General features: G+C 39.7%; 1 protein-coding gene across 2 annotated transcripts; it reads left to right on the top strand.

Moving 5' to 3' along the window:
- The first annotated feature begins 7,580 nt into the window (after positions 1–7,580).
- On the top strand, positions 7,581–16,310 carry LOC135238389 (SE-cephalotoxin-like). 2 transcript variants are annotated; one of them, XM_064306225.1, is made up of 4 exons: positions 7,581–10,302; positions 12,487–12,632; positions 13,544–13,662; positions 16,113–16,310. In XM_064306225.1, exons 1-4 carry the CDS (start codon positions 7,584–7,586, stop codon positions 16,240–16,242), a joined length of 3,114 nt encoding a protein of 1,037 aa, XP_064162295.1. In that variant the 5' UTR covers positions 7,581–7,583; the 3' UTR covers positions 16,243–16,310. The 2 variants fall into 2 exon arrangements, with proteins under 2 accessions (XP_064162295.1, XP_064162296.1); XM_064306226.1 differs by lacking the exon at positions 7,581–10,302 and adding an exon at positions 11,752–11,897.
- The last annotated feature ends 5,512 nt before the right edge of the window (positions 16,311–21,822 follow it).

The following is a 21,822-nucleotide window of genomic DNA, read 5'->3' as shown; positions in this document are numbered from 1 at the left end:
CTGGGCTGTAGTTTAGTGGTTAGGGGGCTGGGTTGTAGTCTAGTGGTCAGGGTGCTGGGCTGTAGTCTAGGGGTTTCAGGTTCGGTTGTTGTGGCTCTGGTGCTGGGTAGTAGTTTAGTGGTTAGGGTGCTAGACTGTAGTGGTCAGGGTGCTGGGCTGTAGTTTAGTGGTTAGAGTGCTGGGCTGTGGTTTAGTGGTTAGGGGGCTGGGTTGTAGTCTAGTGGTCAGGGTGCTGGGCTGTAGTTTATTGGTTAGGATGCTGGGCTGTAGTTTGGTGGTTAGGGGGCTGGGTTGTAGTCTAGTGGTCAGGGTGCTGGGCTGTAGTTTAGTGGTTAGGGTGCTGGGCTGTAGTTTAGTGGTCAGGGTGCTGGGCTGTAGTTTAGTGGTTAGGGTGCTGGGCTGTAGTTTAGTGGTTAGGGGGCTGGGTTGTAGTCTAGTGGTCAGGGTCCTGGGCTGTAATTTAGTGGTTAGGGTGCTGGCCTGTGGTTTAGTGGTTAGGGTGCTGGGCTGTAGTTTAATGGTTAGGGTGCTAGACTGTAGTGGTTAGGGTGCTGGGCAGTAGTTTAGTGGTTAGGGTGCTGCGCTGGTTGCCAAAACATTGCTGGTTGAAAACGTCAGGGCCAGGTGGGGCATTGATCTTGGCCCTTATCCCCACATTGCTCTAGGGGAGGCTGGCCACTGCTTCATGTGATATGAGTCACTTTGGATAGAAAGTTTCGGATAAATAATGGAAATGTCCTGTCCTGTGTTCGGTGTGTCAAAAGATAGCTGTGTTGTTGGACACACTCCTTGAGTTTTTTTTCTCTCTCTCTTTCTATTTTGAGGACAGCTGTGTGGCGGCAGGCATGAGCATTCTTCTGATCAGACTGAGGCTCGCCTGAATGTGCGTGGGGAAACATTTCCACAGATGTTGGACTTCTGATAACGACCACAATAACCATCTTCAAGTGTCCCGACAGGTGGGAACTAACAGATGGGGAGTTACTAATTCCACAAAATGTACCCGCACCCACACCGCCCCCACACAGTGGGCCCACCACCTATATATGCAGCACAGACCACACATTACAATTAGAGTCTCTGCTGAGATCAAGGTAGGCTTTCTGTTGTTTCTGTTCTGTTTCTGTTGTGTGACATTTATGTGACTTCTGTTTGATGAGAATGGATAAATCTAATATGAAATGTAAGGATTTATTTTCTTTGTAGAAAAATGCTACATATGGCAACAGATACAGTCTTTTTCATTCTCATTTCATGTATGAATTTATTTAAAAGGGACTAGTACAGATAACATTGACATTTATGATAGCTTTGACATATATCCAAAGCGTGTTTATGGCCAAAGCTAATTTCAACAATAGTTCTGTAATAGGTAATAAATATACAGCAATTATATTATGAAATACAACCAATCTAAAAAAAGAAAACAAAATCAAAATATTCATAAAAATTCTAAATAATTGTAAGCCAAGTCTTTGTAATTAACAAAATGCAATCAACATGACAGAAAGCATGACAGTGGGAAAATAGGCATACACTCACCCACATACTGTACTACTTCAGTAAATGACCTCAGTTATGTTCCATCTTCAACCAGGACTTAAACGCTGTTGAAAAACCCTTAAAGTCCCAAATTTGTTTCAGAGAATTCCATAACATTGCACTGTTGATTGAAAATGCAGTTTGACCAAAGGAAGCCCTGCAAAGTGTAGTAGTATGACAGTCTCTATCTGAGATGACCCTTGTGTTTACAGTTGTATAGTGAATGGGAGAAACAAAAGCGCTAAACATGGAAGGAACTCAATTATGAAGACACTTTAAAAATATGATTAGATTATATTTATATTTTTTTAAATTGCCAAAACTAAGCAAGTTGTTTTTTAACATATTGCAATGATGAGATCTGAAGGGTTTCTTGGCCAGAACTTTAATTTGATTATAGAGAGATGTTAATGGTCTTGTGGTAGAGGCTGATACCTGGTACCAGGAAGTTACACACTATGATGATTGTGATCATATCTGATCTGTAAAAAAAGATATGCCTTGAGTGTTCTTCCTATTATTGAATTTGTCCATAAAATGATGAATGTGAAATCAGAAATACCCCTCGGGTACTTGTAATCTTGCAACATTTCTTGATCACAGTACTTAATATGCACTTTGCAGCAGTCAGGGAGAAATCAGTTTATTAATAAATAAACTAAACAGCAGTGGACAAAGCACGGAACCTGGTGGCACACCCATTTTATTTTCAAAGTAAAGAGATTTCTAATGATCCATAATGACCAGCTGAGACCTGTTTCATATGAAAAAGTCAAACCATGTCTTTGCTTGAGACAAAAAATGTATTATTTAGTTTGAAAAGTATGTGCCCTGTGATAGATTGGCGGCCTGTCCGGGGTGTAATCCTGCCTCTCGCCCAATGCATGCTGGGATAGGCTCCAGCATCCGCCGCGACCCTGCCCAGGATAAGCGGGTATAAATAATGGATGGATGGATGGATAGTTTGAAAAGTAACACTACATGCTTGATGGTTACAATAGCCTTTCTAAGATTTAAGAAGATGGTTCCAAATACATTTCTCTCATCTATAAAGCTTTTGAGTACCTGGGATTAAAACCAAATTGATTTGCATGTAACAATTTATTATGCTCCAAAAATACTATTAATTACTGTGCCACTGTCTTTTCTAAAACTTTAGGGAATAATGGAAGTATTAAAATTGGCCTATAATTATAAAATGCAAATGTTCTGAAATACTGCATTTTTTAAATGCATATATAAAATGTTCGCAAAATAACATGAGCTCCATAATGTTTGGGACAAAGACGTATTTTTTTTGATTTGGGTCTTTACTCCACAATTTGGTGATTGTAATCAAACAAAAAAGTGTTACTAATGATAGCATCTTGAGAAAGTACAATTGTTACATCGAACTGTCAGGTAAACTGTCGTTTTCTGATGCCTTCTTGTTCATTTCCTGCAGGATAATGTGACCACTGAGAACAATGAGCAAGCATTCATTTTGTGCGCCTGGTTATTTTGCGTTTGTATGCATGTATGACTAAGGAACATGGTTTCACTCAGATATCACAAAATAAGAGTCAATCAGCATTATGTTTAATTTCATGTACTTTTTAAAATGAGTGGGCAAGACATGTCCAGGAATTAGAAAATCACATTCCTGGAGATTTTTAGCAACCGTAGGTGTTGCCAGGGGATTGCTCTTGGGATTTTGAGGTAAAGCCACTGAGAAATTCTGTCCCCTGTAAGTGAAGTAATGGGGAGAGAAGACAGATTTTAAATGGAAATATATTAGACTGGTAGGGTATTGTATTGCAGCGGGGAAAATAGCAAAATTCAAGTCAAGTATAAATACATAAATACAGATATGACACATATTGAGGCCTATTGAATAAATCTAGAATCTTGCAAAACTAACACGTTTGCCCCATTAATGCACTGTATGTTTGCACACACAGGGCCAAGTTACTTGAAAGAATTTAGGAAACATTGGGTAGCATTGCTTTTGAATACAGCTTGTTTAATTTGTCTGAGCTAAGACAATATTGTTTCATGTAATGTGGCGCAATTTTGATATCAATACTTTTAATGCCGGGCCTCGATTTGAATGAATGACTTACAGACAGTGCTTTGTGTGTGTGAGTAACTAATATTTTTCATCAGATTTAAAAATACTGCAGTATGTCCACGGTAGTAAGTAATCAAACTGAATTTGTAAACATCCATGTCAATCCTCATCTGTGCTTAATTATCAGCAATTTATAAAATTATATTATTGAGGTGATGCAAGAAGGGGATTGACAAAGGCTAAGAACAGGGATAAGAACTAACTCTCTTTTTAAAAAAAAAATATACCCCGCCCACCAGAACATTCCATATCATTTTCAGTCACATAGTCTATATGACTACAGTTAACCGTATCTAATTACATACATGTATATAAATAAATGATTTATTTACTTACACATATTCTATATTACAACAGCCAACCCACTGAGTTATATTAATCCTGAAGATGTAAAGCATATATACAAGCTTAGGGCAGGTTGCTGGGTCTCACAAGGCAGCCAGTGCGTAGATTGGGATGGCAGGTGTGTCATCCAGCCAAGTTACGCCTTGACGGGGGCATGCCCCATACCTATACAGCACTGAGACACTTTTCAGGGTTCCCCACATAAATAACCGCAACAACCACAGACTCTCAACCCTTAAAAACATTCATTTGTGTACATTCTGACCCCATTTCAACTGACAGAATTCATAAATAACTTCACACATCCACACAATAAAGCCCCTCTTGAATACTATTATTCTTATTATGTGCTGCTTCCAGCAAACCCATCCTGTCTTTGTATACTATAAAATATTTATTAGTTGGTTGCTTCAGCAACCCACTGCCTGTTCTCTTGTATACTTATTATTCTTATTAGCGTGGTTGCTTCAGCAACCCACTGCCTGTTCTCTTGTATACTTATTATTCTTATTAGTGTGGTTGCTTCAGAAACCCACTGCCTGTTCTCTTGTATACTTATTATTCTTATTAGTGTGGTTGCTTCAGCAACCCACTGCCTGTTCTCTTGTATACTTATTATTCTTATTAGCGTGGTTGCTTCAGCAACCCACTGCCTGTTCTCTTGTATACTTATTATTCTTATTAGCGTGGTTGCTTCAGCAACCCACTGCCTGTTCTCTTGTATACTTATTATTCTTATTAGTGTGGTTGCTTCAGCAACCCACTGCCTGTTCTCTTGTATACTTATTATTCTTATTAGCGTGGTTGCTTAAGCAACCCACTGCCTGTTCTCTTGTATACTTATTATTCTTATTAGTGTGGTTGCTTAAGCAACCCACTGCCTGTTCTCTTGTATACTTATTATTCTTATTAGCGTGGTTGCTTAAGCAACCCACTGCCTGTTCTCTTGTATACTTATTATTCTTATTAGCGTGGTTGCTTAAGCAACCCACTGCCTGTTCTCTTGTATACTTATTATTCTTATTAGCGTGGTAGCTTAAGCAACCCACTGCCTGTTCTCTTGCATACTTATTATTCTTATTAGCGTGGTAGCTTCAGCAACCCACTGCCTGTTCTCTTGTATACGTATCCTTATTAGTGTGATTGCTTCAGAAAATGAAAAAGAATCTGTGGAGTCTGTAATTAAATATTTATCAAAAATGTTGGAAGTTTTAAAACAGTATTGGGATAGCAATTGTTGTGGGCATGGCCATTTTTACTAAAACAGTTGTAACTTGTGAATGCTTTGTCTGATCACCACAAAACTTATGGCCACCATTAGCAAATCATGTTTCAGTGGGCATGTGAAATGCTTAGCAATGGCTGGTCGTGATGAAATGTAACGTTGTTGACAAAAGCAAGGTACAACCAATTTTGGGACAGACACTGAAAATTTTTGTACCATTCATCCAATATAGGTCCTTACAGATTAAAAAGATAATAATTACTGCATTCTGCTTTGAGCCCATTAATTACCGCTTGTGGTTTTATTTGTTCTTCTTATTCTTATTTTCTTTCCACCTAAATTTCTGTACGCTACTCCTCCTACAGCTTTTAAGCAAGACATACCATTCCAACTTCATAATATTAAGTTTGGTTCAGAGCAGTTTGCTTGTTCAAATTAAAATATTTTTTGAAATTCCAAATAGTTTTCGATATATTTAAGTTTTTTTGGGGGAAAAATTCCCATAGAGAGTTAAAAGGGAATGGAAAATGAATTGCAAAAATGGCAAATGTTTAGCTATACATGTACATTTCAGTCAATAGGACCACATATAGAAAATTTAAAAGATGCCATTTTGTGTCTGCGAAGCAAGCCACCAAACGTATTCCTAACAACCAAATACTGATAATAGTGGTGATGTATTCATAATATCAAGCATTTATAAAACAGGATTTTCAATTGCAAATTGGCATGCCATTGCATGAAAACTGCATTTAGCGACCGGTATGGTGACATCAGTCAGTTGTGTCATTGTAACCAAACCTATATAATTGCACTATGTTAATGTTTTCAAACTTAATAAATACCACACCCCTAACTACAAAAATGCTTCAACATATGTAACGTGTTGCAGTTATATTCGCTTTTTAAAATGCTTTTTTAATCTACATTTTAAAGCTTTTTTGGTTAGGTATTTTGTCTTATATTGTTCTGCACCGGCCTATTCGTAGGCTTCCTCTTGCAGTTTACTTTAGTATACATGTTTTACTAAGGTTACAAAGAGACACTTGATAAGATTGTTACATGGTTTCATTGTTTGAGATGAGACTGTTAAGTAATTTAATTGTTGTTAAGACAATATTGAAATTAACATATTAGTTTTTCTTTATTAGCCTTGAGAGATATGGCTGCAAGTAATATTATGAATAAGTTGACTGTTACATCTAACAAAATAGTTATCCAGTGTTAAACGTGTATTACTGCAAAGTAAGAAAATATAGCCTAGCTAAGCTGTATCCTTCCTACAATCTCCTGACCACTTCTAATCTTTATGAATACTGGTGTATGTTAGTAATATGCTAATTCTCCAGTTATTAAACAGGAGAAGACGACTTGATAGTTCTGTGGATTCTGCTTTCCTTCATTTTTTCCACACACTTGTTTGAACAACTCATATTTGTGGATTTTTGACCATCAAGGTGTTCTGCGATTTTACTTTTTTTTAATGTTTCCACAAGGAAAAGTGAGTTGACCACAGGCCAGTAGTGTCTTCGTCCACATCACTTACACTATGAATGAACATACATAGAAATAACGTTTATTCCGAATAAAGTAGTCAGTTCAACTGTTTACATGGGTAACATTCTCTTATCGATTGGATTGACACAAGGTTTACACCACTTCTTTCAAACCGAATGAAATCTCAAAATGGGATGGTTATTCCGTTTGAGGTGGTTAAGTGAGACATTTTTATTCTGATTGGGTTGTTAATCTGATTAAACATGGAATAAGTGAAAGTCCATGACATTACCTAGCCACAATCTCTAGCTCACACTTGTGGGGAGTTTAGAGGTAAGAAAAAATGCAAAATAAATCGCAACACTCTCATCATGGTGTATAGTCTAGGCCTACATGCTTACACTGGCAGTGCACAGCAAACATGCACATACTCTACAGCAGGAAGCAGCCAAATGAGTTGAGGGTGGCCATTAAATAGACCATTCCGTTATGTGAATGGACTGTGAGAGGTGGACATCACTACTCAGCCAAGCCAACAGCTGATTCAGCCGGAGATGGACTTGAATCTCATAGCCTGCCTGAACTAACCTGATGCTTCTTTAAACACAAAAAATTCTTTACAGGAGCAGGAAATCTATTTGGGCAGACCACCCAGATAAATTCTGTTTATGGGGAATTGCATTGTTACATTTACTATATGTAGAAAATGCTTTTTTAAAAACAGCTTACATATTACACTAAGAAAAGACAAATCTCCCCTTGAAATGCCTCAGTAAGGGAGACATTACCATTTCATTAGTAATACAGTGTTTGCTTTTTGATTGACATTGTTCATGTTGATTGTTGTTGTCTTACAGGGAAACAATGATGAAGTCCAAGAGAATCTTCCTCTCTGTGCTCTATCTCCTGCTATACAGCAGTTTCTCAACTGCCAATCTCAATCCAGTTGTTGTAACTCAAGTGGAAAAAGGGATAAACACCAATGTCAAACTATTAGAAGGTCTTGGTGCACTGGGAAAGTTGACTGTAGAAGAAGATGCAAAGACAATCCAAAAAGTCTTGGAAGTCTTTAAAAAGCTGGGAAAGATTGCATATGCTCTAGGTTTTGTTGGGGCATTGGTGGGTTTTATCCTTGCTTTTATCCCCCAAGAAAATCCCATTTTAAAGTTCATGAAGGTCCAGTTTTCAGAGGTCAACAGGAAACTGGACTCCATCTCACTCCAAATAAACTCTCTGGCAGAAGAAATGGAATGGACAGTGTATGCCAGTGTCTATTCCAATGATGAAAACAACATCAAAAACTCCTGGACCAAACTGAGAGAGTTCATAGACAGTGCCTCTGCAGCACAAACGGAAAAGGAGAAGACCAGATTAGCTGAAAGATTCACCACTTTCTACGAGAATACTGGAACAGAGAGCAGCGTTCATAACTTTCATGGGTACCTGACTGAGAGCAACCCAGCCAGTCTAAATAAGAACCTTTTGATACTTGTCACTGAAAAGTCTAAAGGGGATTTTAAAACCCTTGTGCAATTCACTGCATATTTTACTTCCCTGATGGTCACTGGATTGCAACTGAATCTTTATTATTATGCATTAAAGGGCTATGATGGTAAGAATAAAGTGAGAGAGGCAGTCACACAGTTAAATAATGTTCACACAAAGATACAGGATGTCTTGATTGATTGTGCTGACAGCTTTGAGATTTGGGCAGAGAAGGATGTGCAGCAAATTGGAACAAAGCCTTTGCCAGACAATAAGCATCTTGCATACACTATCAAGGAGCACTTGGACAAGAAGTTCAACTGGTATAACTGGACAGTCATTGTGCATGATAAAAAAGATGAAGAAGAGAGGACCTACGGAAACTCTATTAAAGTTATCGCTCAAGACAAAGTAGTAATACATCTCCTACACAGGGAAAAAGGGTTCACTGTACATCAAGGCATGAAAGCTCAAATGGAACGGGAGTGGAATAGCAAAGGAAGGCTCTGTCAGGACAAAATATCCCAGTGGCCCATTATTTTCCAAAGGAGAACTATGAAATATTTAGAATACATTCATGAACGACCCGATTATGCTCAAACAATTGATAATGAGCTTGTGAAACTAAAATGTTTAGACTTGCTTGAACCTATATTAGTTTATGAAACATATACAGTCTATTTAAAGAGTCAGAAACTTGTTGAAAATCATCCTTGCTCTGATGTGAACTGTAACAAAGGTGAGTGTAGACAAATCAAAGACACATCAAGCGGAATCTGTAAGTGTGAGAAAATGTTCTACGGTCCAACCTGTCAGGGAAGTATTCAGGATGACATTGACTACGCAGCCATGGAGAGTGAAGTCATTGGTATCTCTTACCAGCCTGTACCAGACTTGACTGCTATTTATATTGGTCTTCAGGAAATGAAAGAATATGTAGGAGCTCTGTTTAACACCCTATGGCAAGACATCCAGTGGGCACAAATATTCATTAAGTACAATGATGTGATTGACAAATTCAGATATTTGGCAAAAGTGCACAATTTCCTTAAAAATGAAACAATGTCTCAGGATCAATTTGTCTCTGAGGTTGAATCCCTTTTTACCAAAGGAAACACATTCCTTTACATGATGCACAAGTTTGATCTAATGATGCAAGGGACAGGCTTTGGAGATAAATCCAATATCCTGGACCTTTTTCGACAATCTCTGCTCACAGAACCACTAAATCAAGATGATAAGAGTCAATCAAATCCTAGGACAGTATGCTCTAAATCCTACAGTGAGAGAATTGATTATTTTGTTCGCATTATGTTTGCTATGGAGCAGGAAGCCGTCTTAGGATGGCAGAGGTATTTGCTGATCAAGCATGAGTCACAAAAGGGAGTGACTCCAGAAGCACTGCAGTACGGCCCTACAGCTGTAAAAAAAATGATACGAGCACGTGCACTTATGAGGTCTGATGAATACCTCAAAAGTGTGTTTAAACATTATGTATCTGAGCAGTGGAGCCTGTTCAACAGGAACGGCTGTGGCTTGCTCAAGGCAGAGCTCCTGTCCAACACTTACTGTGAGAAGCCCCATCACAGCACAGACCAGCAGGAGGTCCCACTGACATGCCAAGAGGATTACCAGCCCTTTCCAAAGACAGTGCAGTGTTCTAAAAAACAATGGAGTGCCCTGCCTGTGTGCTACACTCACCCTAGGAGGGGAAGCACCACCTGCAAGTCTGAGAATGGAACTACGGTCTGTACAGCCTCTTGCTCTAGTGGTTGGACCATTGATGACAGACAGACCAGTGACACCTACCGATGCACCAAGCAGCCCTGTCCATCATTCGCTCCCAGAGCTTGTAACAGATGCACCAAGGACAGTGTGTGTGGAGACAGTGAAGTGTGCCGCAATGCTAAATGTGTGGATGGATGCAGTGTCTTTCCCTGTGGGCTAAATGCACGGTGTTCCACCACAAACCATGTCCAGCACTGCACCTGCGTGAGTCCTTGGATTCTGTGGAATGGACATGATGCACACTCATATGGATGCCGCTACCAAAACCTGAGATGGGAGCCTTGTACATCCTTGGATCGCATACCACAAAGTACGTAGCTTGAGCTGAGTAACGATTAAATAAGTAAAAAGAGTTATTGTAAATATGTGGTTTTTATAGTATTCATGAACCCTGCATCCAGTCCTTTATCATTATCATGTTGCATCAGGTTTGAGTTTTTGTGGATGTAACTGTGGTAATGCTTTACAATTAGGGGCTGTCAATGAAGAATTTTTAGATGTTATAAATGACCTTTTTTGGCACAGTACGTCAATCAGCCTACAAGACGGCAATCGATTCTGGATCTGGTGCTATGTAATGATCTGGACAGAATTTGTAGCACAGGCTACTCTCAAGGTGCTCAACCAGTTGGCTATGGTGGCAGACAAACTCGCCCTGGAAATCGCTTTCTTTTTTTAAACTATCACCCTGTCTCTCCCTATGTCTAAAGTAAGTTACTGCCGAAACGGAAGCATGAAGACCACACTTGCAGGTGGCTCTGGACAACTAGCAGCAGAAACCGGAGAGGAAAAATAAATAAATAAGGCACTTTTAACTATCTAACGTTAAACGTTGAATAAATAACACTGAGAAGAGCTACCCAGAGTGGAATTCCTCTGGTTATAAACAACTAACTTAGCTAGCACTTTACTAAATAGCAATGACTGGAGGAACCCCTGTACTAAGAAATATTTTGCTTATCTCACAGACTACAACCTAAATTTACCCGGGATCAGATTATAATATTATGATAAACTACAGTTAATGTTAGCATGCAACAATACCCTTATCTAACTACAATCATATTTTGCTCCTGGGAGGTTAAAAAACCACACAAAAAAACCTGCGTTCAGCAAGAAGGAGGCCGAATTATCTAACCGGCTAGTTTACTATCGGAGTGCTTCAGGGAGGAACAAAGCTGAAAAGCCCCCCGTCCCCTAACAGCAACAACGAGTTCCCTCTTAGGAGCAAAACTGTCTCACCTTACTTGTAATATGGGGGTTTTGTTTAAACAAAAAGCTCAAACTAATATCAAATACACACTTGAAAGCAAAATACAATCCTGTAACAAACTTTTTCAAACACCCCTCACTCTTCCCAGCACAAACAGGAAGTGCGTGTCAGACACAAATAAACAATTTTCATGACTAGGCTTGATACAGTGTTAGATACTATATAGTCTGTAGGTAATCAGATTTAATTTAGTCTGGAAAATGGTGAGCATTGTTGGACTGAATGGCCTGTTCTCATTATTATGTTATGTGTGAGCAATTTTGTAAATTGAAAACATGTTTTTCTTCAGATTATACTTTACCATAGGGCATCAGTGATGCATTCATGAACCACGTAGCTGGACCTTCAGAGAAGTCCACCAATCCTTCATGTAAATATCTAAATCCCATGACAACACCCTATAGCAATGGTTCTCAATCTTTTTCCACCAGTGCCCCCCCAGGCTAATTTTTGGCTGTATAGAGACAGAGCACAATGAAGTCCCGCCACCCCGGAGGGGAAAACAATTCATTGCTCATTGCTCTCCATTGACTTTGTATTGCGTGATGGTGCCTCCTTGTCATTTCCATCTGCTAGCAAACAACAGGAAAATGCCTAAAAGCTGCTGTGTGATGGGATGCACTACCAACAGGGTAAAGAACCCAGAACTAACTTATTATAAGGTGCCGAACCAAAAAACTGCTGTTCTCATTCGCTTTAGCTTACAGATGGCAGAGATGTGGGCGTGGATTTGCGAGGCTATCAACATTTCTGTAGTCACAACGACTAGCTCGTTATCATTAGAAAATTTAGAATGAATAGCCAGTTCGTAAAACAATGAGGTAGATTTAATGGTAAGTTACTATCTGTCCTATGGAGTCTAGTGGCGCATCAGGTAGCAAGCTAGCTAAAGTATGTTACTGGAGTTGGCTAGCAACGTTATTTCAACAAGCTTGTAGATGGCTAAGAACGGGAAGCTAAAATGATGGCTTTAGCTAGCGTTAATATAATCGCAGGTAACAAGTAGCTAACGTTAGCTAAGTTTGAGCATTGGATCAGCACAGCAGCAATGTTTGAGTTGTGACCAGACAAAATCTGCAGTATTTGGCCATTGATGACTGTGAGGACCAGTGCACTGCACTGATAAGATCACAGGCCCAACATGATCGTAAAACCACAATAGCAGAACAGCAGCCTGACAGAAATAAATGAGACTTCTTCATGATTTCTGACCTTTCACAGATACCGTGACGTCTAAAACGGGACGCCATGTTTGTCGAGCTAAAGGCCCAGATGGCGGATGGCATGGAGGATGGATCTGGATTCATAATGTCAACACCTGCAATTATGAATATGGTTGGTCTGAAAAGAGGGCTACCAGTTTTGAGGTATGTGTGAGTGTCTGCATGAGCTTTTTCTGTCGATTTTTAATGTTTATTAACAAGGATCACCGAAATATTCCATGATCTTCAGCTTAATTATAATCGTTTAAATATATTATTGAACATGGAATTAATCTGTCCTCAATGTGAAGCTTACATGACTGATTTAAAACTGAAGAATTATTCGATTTATATAATTCAAATTAAAACATGGATATAATTAAATGGTCTTTAATCGTGCAATTATTCTAAATAAATAAATAATGCAATCATGACATGTCCAAATATTGTTTAATTAAAATGTACATACTTCAACTTTCTTTGAATAGAAACTGGGAATTATTCAGTTTTTCTTGTATAGTCTTTGAAAGTTAGTAGACCTTGCATTGGAGAGAGAATGCTTATAGGCACTTAAACTCTCTTTCCAGGCCAGGTGATATACCTACAGTTTAGTGGAACGCCACTTGAATTCCAGTTGATGAGACTTCTGTTTAAGAGCTTGCGCATGGTCAGCATACCAAGGTGCAAGTCTCTTCTCAGTAACGTTTTTACTTTTTAATGGAACAGCTACATCAAGGGGTTTACATGCAATAGCTAATCCCTCTGCCAGATCACCGATAGACAGGGAGGAAGCTGAAACGTCTAAATCAAAGTATTCTGGAAGTGTAGAGATCTTCAACTAGGACGCGCAAATATGATGTTGGCTAAAATAAATAATAATAAATAAATTCTTATCTTTGTTTGTGTGGTAGGAGAAAATATCTTACCTTGGAAAAATAAGTGATTTTTCTTTCTAATATAATGCACAAAGTAAAAAATGAATGGAGCCCAATGGGGGTTTTTTGAGCGAAAATCATAGATATCAGCAGGGTGCTGAGGTTGAGATGCTAAAGCTGGCCCCTTGGTTGTTTGTGTAGGTGCTGGTGGACCCCTGTGGTGGCAGTGGAGTGCAGTGGTTGAGTGGCGGGATGAACTCCAACTCCGTTGAGATTGGCCAGGCTGTTCCATGGCCCTGGATCACTTACCTGGTGTGCAGGTGAGTCTTCATTCAGCTTCAGTTTTTAATTCAGTTCAATTCAATTTTATTTGTATAGCGCTTTTTAATGAGCACTGTCACAAAGATGCTTTACACAGTAGCAAGGGAAGAGACAGAGCAAACACCAGACCTGACCCCCCAAATCCCAATGTGGTAAAGAAAACTCCCTGTGAGGAGTACATACACAGTAAATGTATGTAAATGTACATTTATATAATGGCACTATAACGCTAAGCTACCTAGTATGTCAGCTCCATAGGGGCGAGCTTGACTCTTCACGCCAAGCTCCCTAACCAGCCTAGACATCCATCCATCCATCCAGCCATTATCTATATCCGCTTATCCAGAGCAGGGTCACAGGGGGGTGTCTGAGCCTATCCCAGCATGCATTAGGCAAGAATACACCCTGGACAGGTCGCCAATCTATCACAGAGCACACACCATTCACTCACACACTCATACCTATGGGCAATTTAGAGTCACCAATTAGCCTACTGCATGTCTTTGGACTGTGGGAGGAAACCAGAGTACCTGGAGGAAACCCACGCAGACACGGGGAGAACATGCAAACTCCACATAGAAATGCCCAGGCCAGGATTCTAACCCAGGAGGCAACAGTACTACCCACCACTGTGCTGCCCCAAGCCCAGACATCCGCTTTTAATAAATTAGAAGAGAGCAAAAGACCCAACACAGATCCTTGAGGTACTTCAGAATTTACCCTGGAATACTCAGAAGACATATTGTTTACCCTAACAGCCTGAGATCTGCCAGCTAGGTAGGATTAAAACCACATAAGAATCTGCCCGGTGACACCAACTTTTTCTAACCTATGGAGGAGGATATGGTGGCCTATAGTGTCAAAGGCTCAGGCCAGGTCAAGCAGGACAAGAACATACATCCACAATCGAGGGAGAGAAACAGATCGTTCAATACTCGGGCAAGGGCTGTCTCAGTACTACGATGCTTTCTATGTTCCTATATACTATAAAGGATATAGGAACATAGCTAGATTACAGTGAAGAATTCATTATGTGGAGAATTGGCTTGCTAAGAACAGGCAATAGCTCCTTCAGTAGCTTTGTGAGTATGGGGTTAGTTAGTAGACCTTGCATTGGAGAGAGAATGCTTATAGGCACTTAAACTCTCTTTCCATGCCAGGTGATATACCTACAGTTTAGTGGAACGCCACTTGCATTCCAGTTGATGGAATCTGTTTAAGAGCTTGCACATGGTCAGCATACCAAGGAGCAAGTCTCTTTTCAATAACGTTTTTACTTTTTAATGGAACAGCTACATCAAGGGGTTTACATGCAATAGCTAATCCCTCTGCAAGATCACAGACAGGGAGGAAGCTGAAATGTCTAAATCAAAGTATTCTGGAAGTATATCAATGAAGTTTGTAGCAATGGTAGAAGTAATAGTGCAACCTGTGTACATCTTCTGATGTAATGGGGTGGGCCAATTGTCGATGCAGTGTTATAAGAAAATGGTCAAACAGAATAGGGTTATGTGGGTGCACTACAACATCACTGACATCAGCACCAAAACTTAAGACCAGATCTAAAGTATGATCGCAATAATGTGTGGGACTGACAACATTTTTAGTTAAGCCAGTTGTTCATAAACACAGATGTATGAGGATCATTTGCATTTCATAGTGCAAGTTAAAGTCACCTAACGTCACCACTTTGTCGCTAAGTGAGAAAGAAATTCTGAAGCCATGAACAAAGCCAGAGTATGGGCCAGGAGGTCTGTAAACAGTCACCAAGACAATGGGCAGAGAAAAAAGGGCAGTGCCTACCGTCATTGGGCTGAGAAAGGTTCATTATTAACACTTCAAAGGAATCAAATTTATAATCTGGTTTTGGAATTGCATGAATAAGGCCATTGTAAATAGTAGCAGCACCGCCTAACCCTAACCCTCTTCGACAGAGACGGGGGATTTGACTGTATATGAAACCAGGTGGAGAGGACTCTTATTTAGTGGCTTCAGTGGAAACTCTCGTTTCCTGTCAAATGCAGCAGCTTTCAGTCACCGCATTAGAGCTTATGAAGGTTGTACACACACAAACGCCATGTTGGCTTATCCTTGTGGCGATGCAAAAACAAAATCTGCATTCAGAATGCCACTTTGACTTAATCTGCTAGCCCATATTAACCAAAATTCCAACCCTAAAAATAACCACAATCCAATTCAACCCTAATCTTAACCCTAATCTGAATTTTTGCTAATTGTAACCCTAACTGAACAACTTTCTTAACCCTAAAATGATGGTTTTTTTTAATGTGGTCTGTTGTTCCACACAGAGATAATAGTTGTTTACTGGCATACACACGCGCACACACACACACACACACACACACACACACAGGGAAATACTCTGTTCTTATAGGTGAGAGCAGTGTCACATTTCACATATAATAACCGTATTTTTTCTGTCTTTCAGCCGGAAGAGCAATGGCATTCCAGGGAAACTTTTTAACACTCGAAGTGGACTGCTGTGTCACTATGGGTTTGAAAACCGGGGTAACCGTGATGGCAATTTCTACACTCTTGTGAAAAAACGATGTATTTAGACTCATCGAATCCTGATGGGGAAAATGCAAGCATGTTTTGTCTTTCAACAATCACTCACTTCTATACTTTTTAAAAAAAGTTATTGAGTTTGATCAACATAAAACATAGAATAGACATTTATTTCTTGTCAATTAAGAAAACCTTTGCTTTAAATGGAACCATCTCTCTCTCATATACACATCTGTCACATGTAAATCTATCAAATATGATGTATATGAAGGATCAGTGACGTGTGACAAATTCACTGCTTGCTTTTTTTTGGCATCTTTCTGCAGAAATATTAATACTGTCCTCATATTCAAAGTATTCTGACTATTATTAATAAACTCTTTGAGCATACCTGTGTCAGTATGTTTTTGATAACCCTAGCAGTTTGCCCATATAAGGCATTTTTACGCTCGATTGACTCAACCAAAATATTTTCCTCAGCTTTTCCTTCCTGGTTATTCACATGATTAATTTGCAACTGACAGAGGCTTTTGAAATGAAGTCATGAATGTCCACATTCAAGTCACATAGCTGACTCTATGTGCCTTAATTTCTGCATTAGTCAACTGTCAACCATGACAAATTCAAAAGCTCTGATAAGGACACTCAACCATTTATGTAGCAAGGGATAAGGAATTTTTCTTGGTGCTGGTGCCAACAGATGTTTACGGGTCAAAGAGGATATGTTTCCATTTTTGTGTCCACAGGCTATTACTCTTACAGAAAATTATTAATATGCATAAATGTAATATGAAATCATTCCACTCTGGAAAGGAAGTGCCGTAAAAATGGAAAAAAGTTATCAAACATCCATGTCACCCATGTGAAAAAGTAATTAGCCCCTTAGTTACTCAATCAACCAATTACCTGTGAGAACTGGAGGTAGGCTTATGAGAATTCTAAAAGGACAATAGCATCTTGGGTGAAAAGGTCAGGAAGAGAGAGCAAGAGATTGCTGTCGCTCACTTTTATTCACCTGGTGGGGGGAAGGAAACCTTCACACCAGTGTTGAGAGATGAAGGTTAAGAATTCTGCATGCGCAGATGATGTCATGCACATAAAGGTCTTAAAGAGATGGTCATTATTTTCACAAGGACGGTGCAAACTGACCAAGTGCCTACAGAAGACTGATAAAAGCTAAATTGTTGTAAGGGTGGCTCGGGGCAGTGAGGATTGAGAGAACAGAAGAGGATGTATAGAAGTAATAGTCTGAAATGTCAGAAGTATAAAAACATTTTTTGGAACGTGAGGCTGTCATGAATAGTGGGGGCTTTGACATTGTGCAAATTCAGTGCTCTTCGGAAACATAATACAAGTGTGTCAGGAAGGTGAGGCAATTATTATGGTGGCTTCTATTATATGTATTTTCAATATTGTATTGAAAATACACCTTTTTGCTTTAGAACAACTGTATGGTAAAATATGACCTTGATCATTATAGTTGTAGATGAGACTTGGCTGGGAGTGCTTGTTAATGGATGAACTACACAATATTGGTGGTGCTTGTAAACCCCATATTTGGTATCTTTGTAGTGTATTGTCCACTAATGAAGCTAGAACAGAGAGTTTGTAGTTTCCACTCATAGAATGGTTGCAGGAGCAGTAAATGCCTGAGCTGAATGATCTCAGGATGCCGGGGCCCCAGCCACAAGGGGTCTATGTGCCCATCCCTGAACATAAATGTCCATTTGTCAACAATACAAGAAACACCAGGTTTACGAAGAGTATTTATTTGTCATTTTTAATACGCTGATTGATTTACTGAAATACATGTGTGTGAAGCCATTCCAGTAAGAGACCTTCCCCAGCAAATAATTTTTTTATGTCCCACAGAGTAAGAAACAATTTAGCAGTCCATAATGCTTCATTTCATTAATTGCATTATACATACAGCTGAAATAATTGCATGTTTCCATCCAAAACCGATCTGTCAGCTTTTGTAAAAGTGTGTGATTAACCATTTGACTGATCGGCAACAGGGGGGCATCCAAGCACCAAGTTTCTACTGGCTTGGTGCTATTGAGGAAAGGTCCTCAATGCCTACCTGTGGGACAGTGGGCTGGTAGATCACTCCGACTTCAGTCTGTCTTTTTTTCCACCTGTTTTCACCATTTCTGTCAAACCACGTTACTTAAGCTGACAGCTCTTTCTTTTTATTAATTTTATTTTTAATAATATGGAGTTGGTTCACCCTTTGCAGCTATAATAATCTCCACTCTTCTGTGAAGCCTTTGTACTAGATGTTGGAGCATTGCTGCAGGGATTTGCTTACACTCAGCCAGAAGAGCATTAGTGAGGTCAGGCACTGGGCGATTACACCTGGCTCACAGTTAGCTTTCCAATTGATCTCAAGGATTTTGGATAGGGTTGAGGTCTGGGCTCTGTGCAGGCCATTAAAGTTCTTCCACACCGTTCTTGACAAAACTATTTGTATGTGGACCTCACAGGATGCCCGGGGGCACTGTCATGCTGAAACAATAAAGGGCCTTCCCCAGACTGTTTGGAAAGCACAGAATCGTCTAGAATGTGATAGCATGCTATAGCATTAAAATTAGCCTTCACTAGAACTAAGGGTCCTAGCCAAAAACATGAATAACAAGGGGTGTCCAGATACTTTTGGCCATATAGTGTACCTGAGGCAGATAGAAGCGTGTAGTATTGTAGCACTTGTGACAGCTGGTGCAGGCTAATTTATGTGAGGAAAAGTGGCGGGACAGGGTAAAGAAGAGTAGGGCCAAGGAAAACCTGGCCCCTCTGATTAGGCTAATACAGTTTAATCAAATTATCCATTGTTTACATGTAAAGTGTAGTCTAAGGGAAACGGCTCTTTCTGCAGAAACATGTAAATGGGTTTAATCTGCCTTACTCGCAGTACAGACAATAATAGCATTACTGTGTGAATGTAAATGTGACCAATGACAAAGTGGATATTACTTTTTTTTTTTTCAAGAGACACATCTAATCCAAAAAGAATAAGAAAAATTGGAGTTCACTCCAGCTGTTAGAACCCAGAAACCCCTTGTGTTACAATAACCAGGAGTCAGAATGCCTGAGATATTAAGAATGGCAAGGTATTAAAAATGTGCCATTACAAGAGAAACAGAGTGTGATCGAGGGCTTGGTCGCTGGCCTCCGGTAGCACTCTGACACACACATAATCCACTAGCAGCACTTGCACACATACTTACATACATACAACCAGCATATGCGTAGCAATTGTGTCTGGGTCAAAGGGTGTGTTTGTGTGTGTGTCTGTGTGTGTGTGTGGATAGTGGCTGTGGGTTATTTAAATTATATTTCATTTTAGTTTAGCTGTAATGGTATGTTTGTTTAATTAGTGAGTGAGCACATTAACTAATGCAAGTACACATTCCGAACTCATTTATCCCTATTTCACACGTCTAACAACTGTATTGCAAACAGGCCACCATTTTTCATAAGAAAACACACATACTAGTACTCATGTTCATGTTTTATTTTACGTATCACAGCTTGGGTTTCGTTTGTCTTTGGCGTTGGTGTTGTTTGTTCTCTACGGCCCTTATCTTCTGTGTTCTCCGTAACTTCCTCATTTCGGCAATGCGAGGACCCAAACCGCAAGTAAACATCCTTGCACTAAAGTGCTACATGTGGTTGTGCCATCGGTTAGTGATTATTCAGGGCCCACGGACCCTCTTCCAGCGTGGGTGTGACACAAGTAGGTCAAGGATGGGGAACATATTGGTTTATTTAAAAATACAGTGAGCACCGTAATTCATTGAACAGCGATACATTTTTTGTTATTTTGGTTCTGTACTCTAGCACTTTGAGTTTGAAAGGAACGAAACACAAACTAAACACTAAGACAAAAATAGCAACACATTATGATAAGGATAACAAAATAGAAAACAAGCAAGTAATAAACTAGAACTAGCACAAACCACAAACAGAGGACACTGAGAGCAAAGTCGAGGGATCAGTAAACAGTCAAGGGACCACGAGGGGCTAGGAGCTTGAGCAAAAACAAAAGACCGAGTGGGGAACAAAGGAAAAAGAGCAGTATATATACAGACACTAACTGGAAAGACAACTAGGGACAGGTGCTAACAATAATACAATAATACAATTAACCAAAGTAATAAGGAAGACCAAAACTAAGGAGTGCATTCCCTACATAAGGACCTTGTCAGAAGGAGCTCCCTCTCTCTTTCAAATCAAATTCAAATTCAAATAAGCTTTATTGGCATGGTAAGGGTACACTTACATTGCCAAAGCATACACTGCTGTGACAAACATAACAGATAGGCAATAACAATTTAACTACAATAAACAGAACAAATATAAAATACAGAAGACAGAAATAAAATTCTACATCTAGAAGATAACGCATACAAAATGGCAATGAATTATAATAACTTTGCTTTTTGGTGTCAGTGTTACTCACTGTCCCTCAGTTTGTGGCAAATGGGAATGTATTGTGCTGCCAAATCCACATATTCCCTTCTCTCTCCCAAAAGGAATGGCAGCCTCTCTGTCTCTGAGTGCATCTCAAATTGTGGGCAGATTTTTTTTCCATTTTGAGGAAGAACAGTGACCTTGCCTCTCTGTATTTCTCACATTTCATGAGGAAATGAAGCTCTGTCTCCACCTCTTCAATGTCACAAAGTGAGCACAACCTGTCCTCTCTGGGCAGCCAGGTCTGCCGGTGTCTACCTGTCTCAATAGCCAGGTTGTGTTCACTGAGTCTATATCTTGTCAATATTTTCCTTGTTTTTAATTCTTTCACTGTGGTCAGGTAATCTGCCACAGTATACTCTCTTTTTAGGGTCCGATAGCACTCTGATTAGCTTTGTGTTCTTGTTTGTACGTCCCAATGGGTGATGTAATTTTGTTTGTGTTTTGCTATAATTTGGTTGACTCTAATTGTTTGTATGTTGCTGTTTTGAGGCTGCTTTGTATTGGTAAGAGTTAATGAACTAAGCCTCAAGACTAGCTGGCTGAGGGGACTCTTCTTTGGGCTCATCTCTTTGTATTTCAGGGCCTTGAAATGTATTTATTTATTTAGGATCCCCATTAGCAATACACAGTGTGCAGCTAATCTTCCTGGGGTCCAAAATTATAAGAGTGGGGGTTGCTGATTTTGAGGTGAATCCAAAATTTAACTGCCCTTTTTTGTATGTTAATCAGTAATGGGTATTGGCCTAATTCTGCCCTGCATGCATTGTTTGTTGCTTTCCTCTGGACATGGAGGATGTTTTTACAAAGTTTTGCATGTAGGGTTTCTATGGGGTGTTTGTCCCTGTGGTGTGGGGATGGCTGGTTTAAGCAGCCACACCTGCCCTGGGTCAAGCTAATTAGACCTGGCCAGTTGGATAATTGGTGAAGAATTAGATAATTGGCCAGGCTAATTGGACCCAGGAACAGGAGTGGCTGCACCTGTGCGTAGTGAGGTAATCACTGCGCACAGGTTAAATCTGCCATCCCCACCCACACCAGGCAGCTTCCGTCATGACAGGGTTAACATCTGCTCATTTGGCTTTACCATCTTGCCAAACCCTCGTGGAATAAATGTGGACTGTTTTAACATCATCTCCCTGTGTCTCTGTGCTGGA

The sequence above is a fragment of the Anguilla rostrata genome, chromosome 13, assembly GCF_018555375.3.
Source record: "Anguilla rostrata isolate EN2019 chromosome 13, ASM1855537v3, whole genome shotgun sequence".
Taxonomy (NCBI): domain Eukaryota; kingdom Metazoa; phylum Chordata; class Actinopteri; order Anguilliformes; family Anguillidae; genus Anguilla; species Anguilla rostrata.
The sequence above is the reverse complement of the archived record's forward strand: the minus strand, read 5'-3'. Positions and strand labels throughout refer to the sequence as shown.

Excerpts from the sequence above, each read along its gene's own strand:
- LOC135238389 (XM_064306225.1), top strand. The coding sequence starts at position 7,584 with ATGATGAAGTCCAAGAGAATCTTCCTCTCTGTGCTCTATCTCCTGCTA. Across the intron at positions 12,633-13,543 it reads AGAGGGCTACCAGTTTTGAG|GTGCTGGTGGACCCCTGTGG; the intron begins GTATGTGTGAGT and ends TTGTTTGTGTAG. Across the intron at positions 13,663-16,112 it reads ATCACTTACCTGGTGTGCAG|CCGGAAGAGCAATGGCATTC; the intron begins GTGAGTCTTCAT and ends TCTGTCTTTCAG.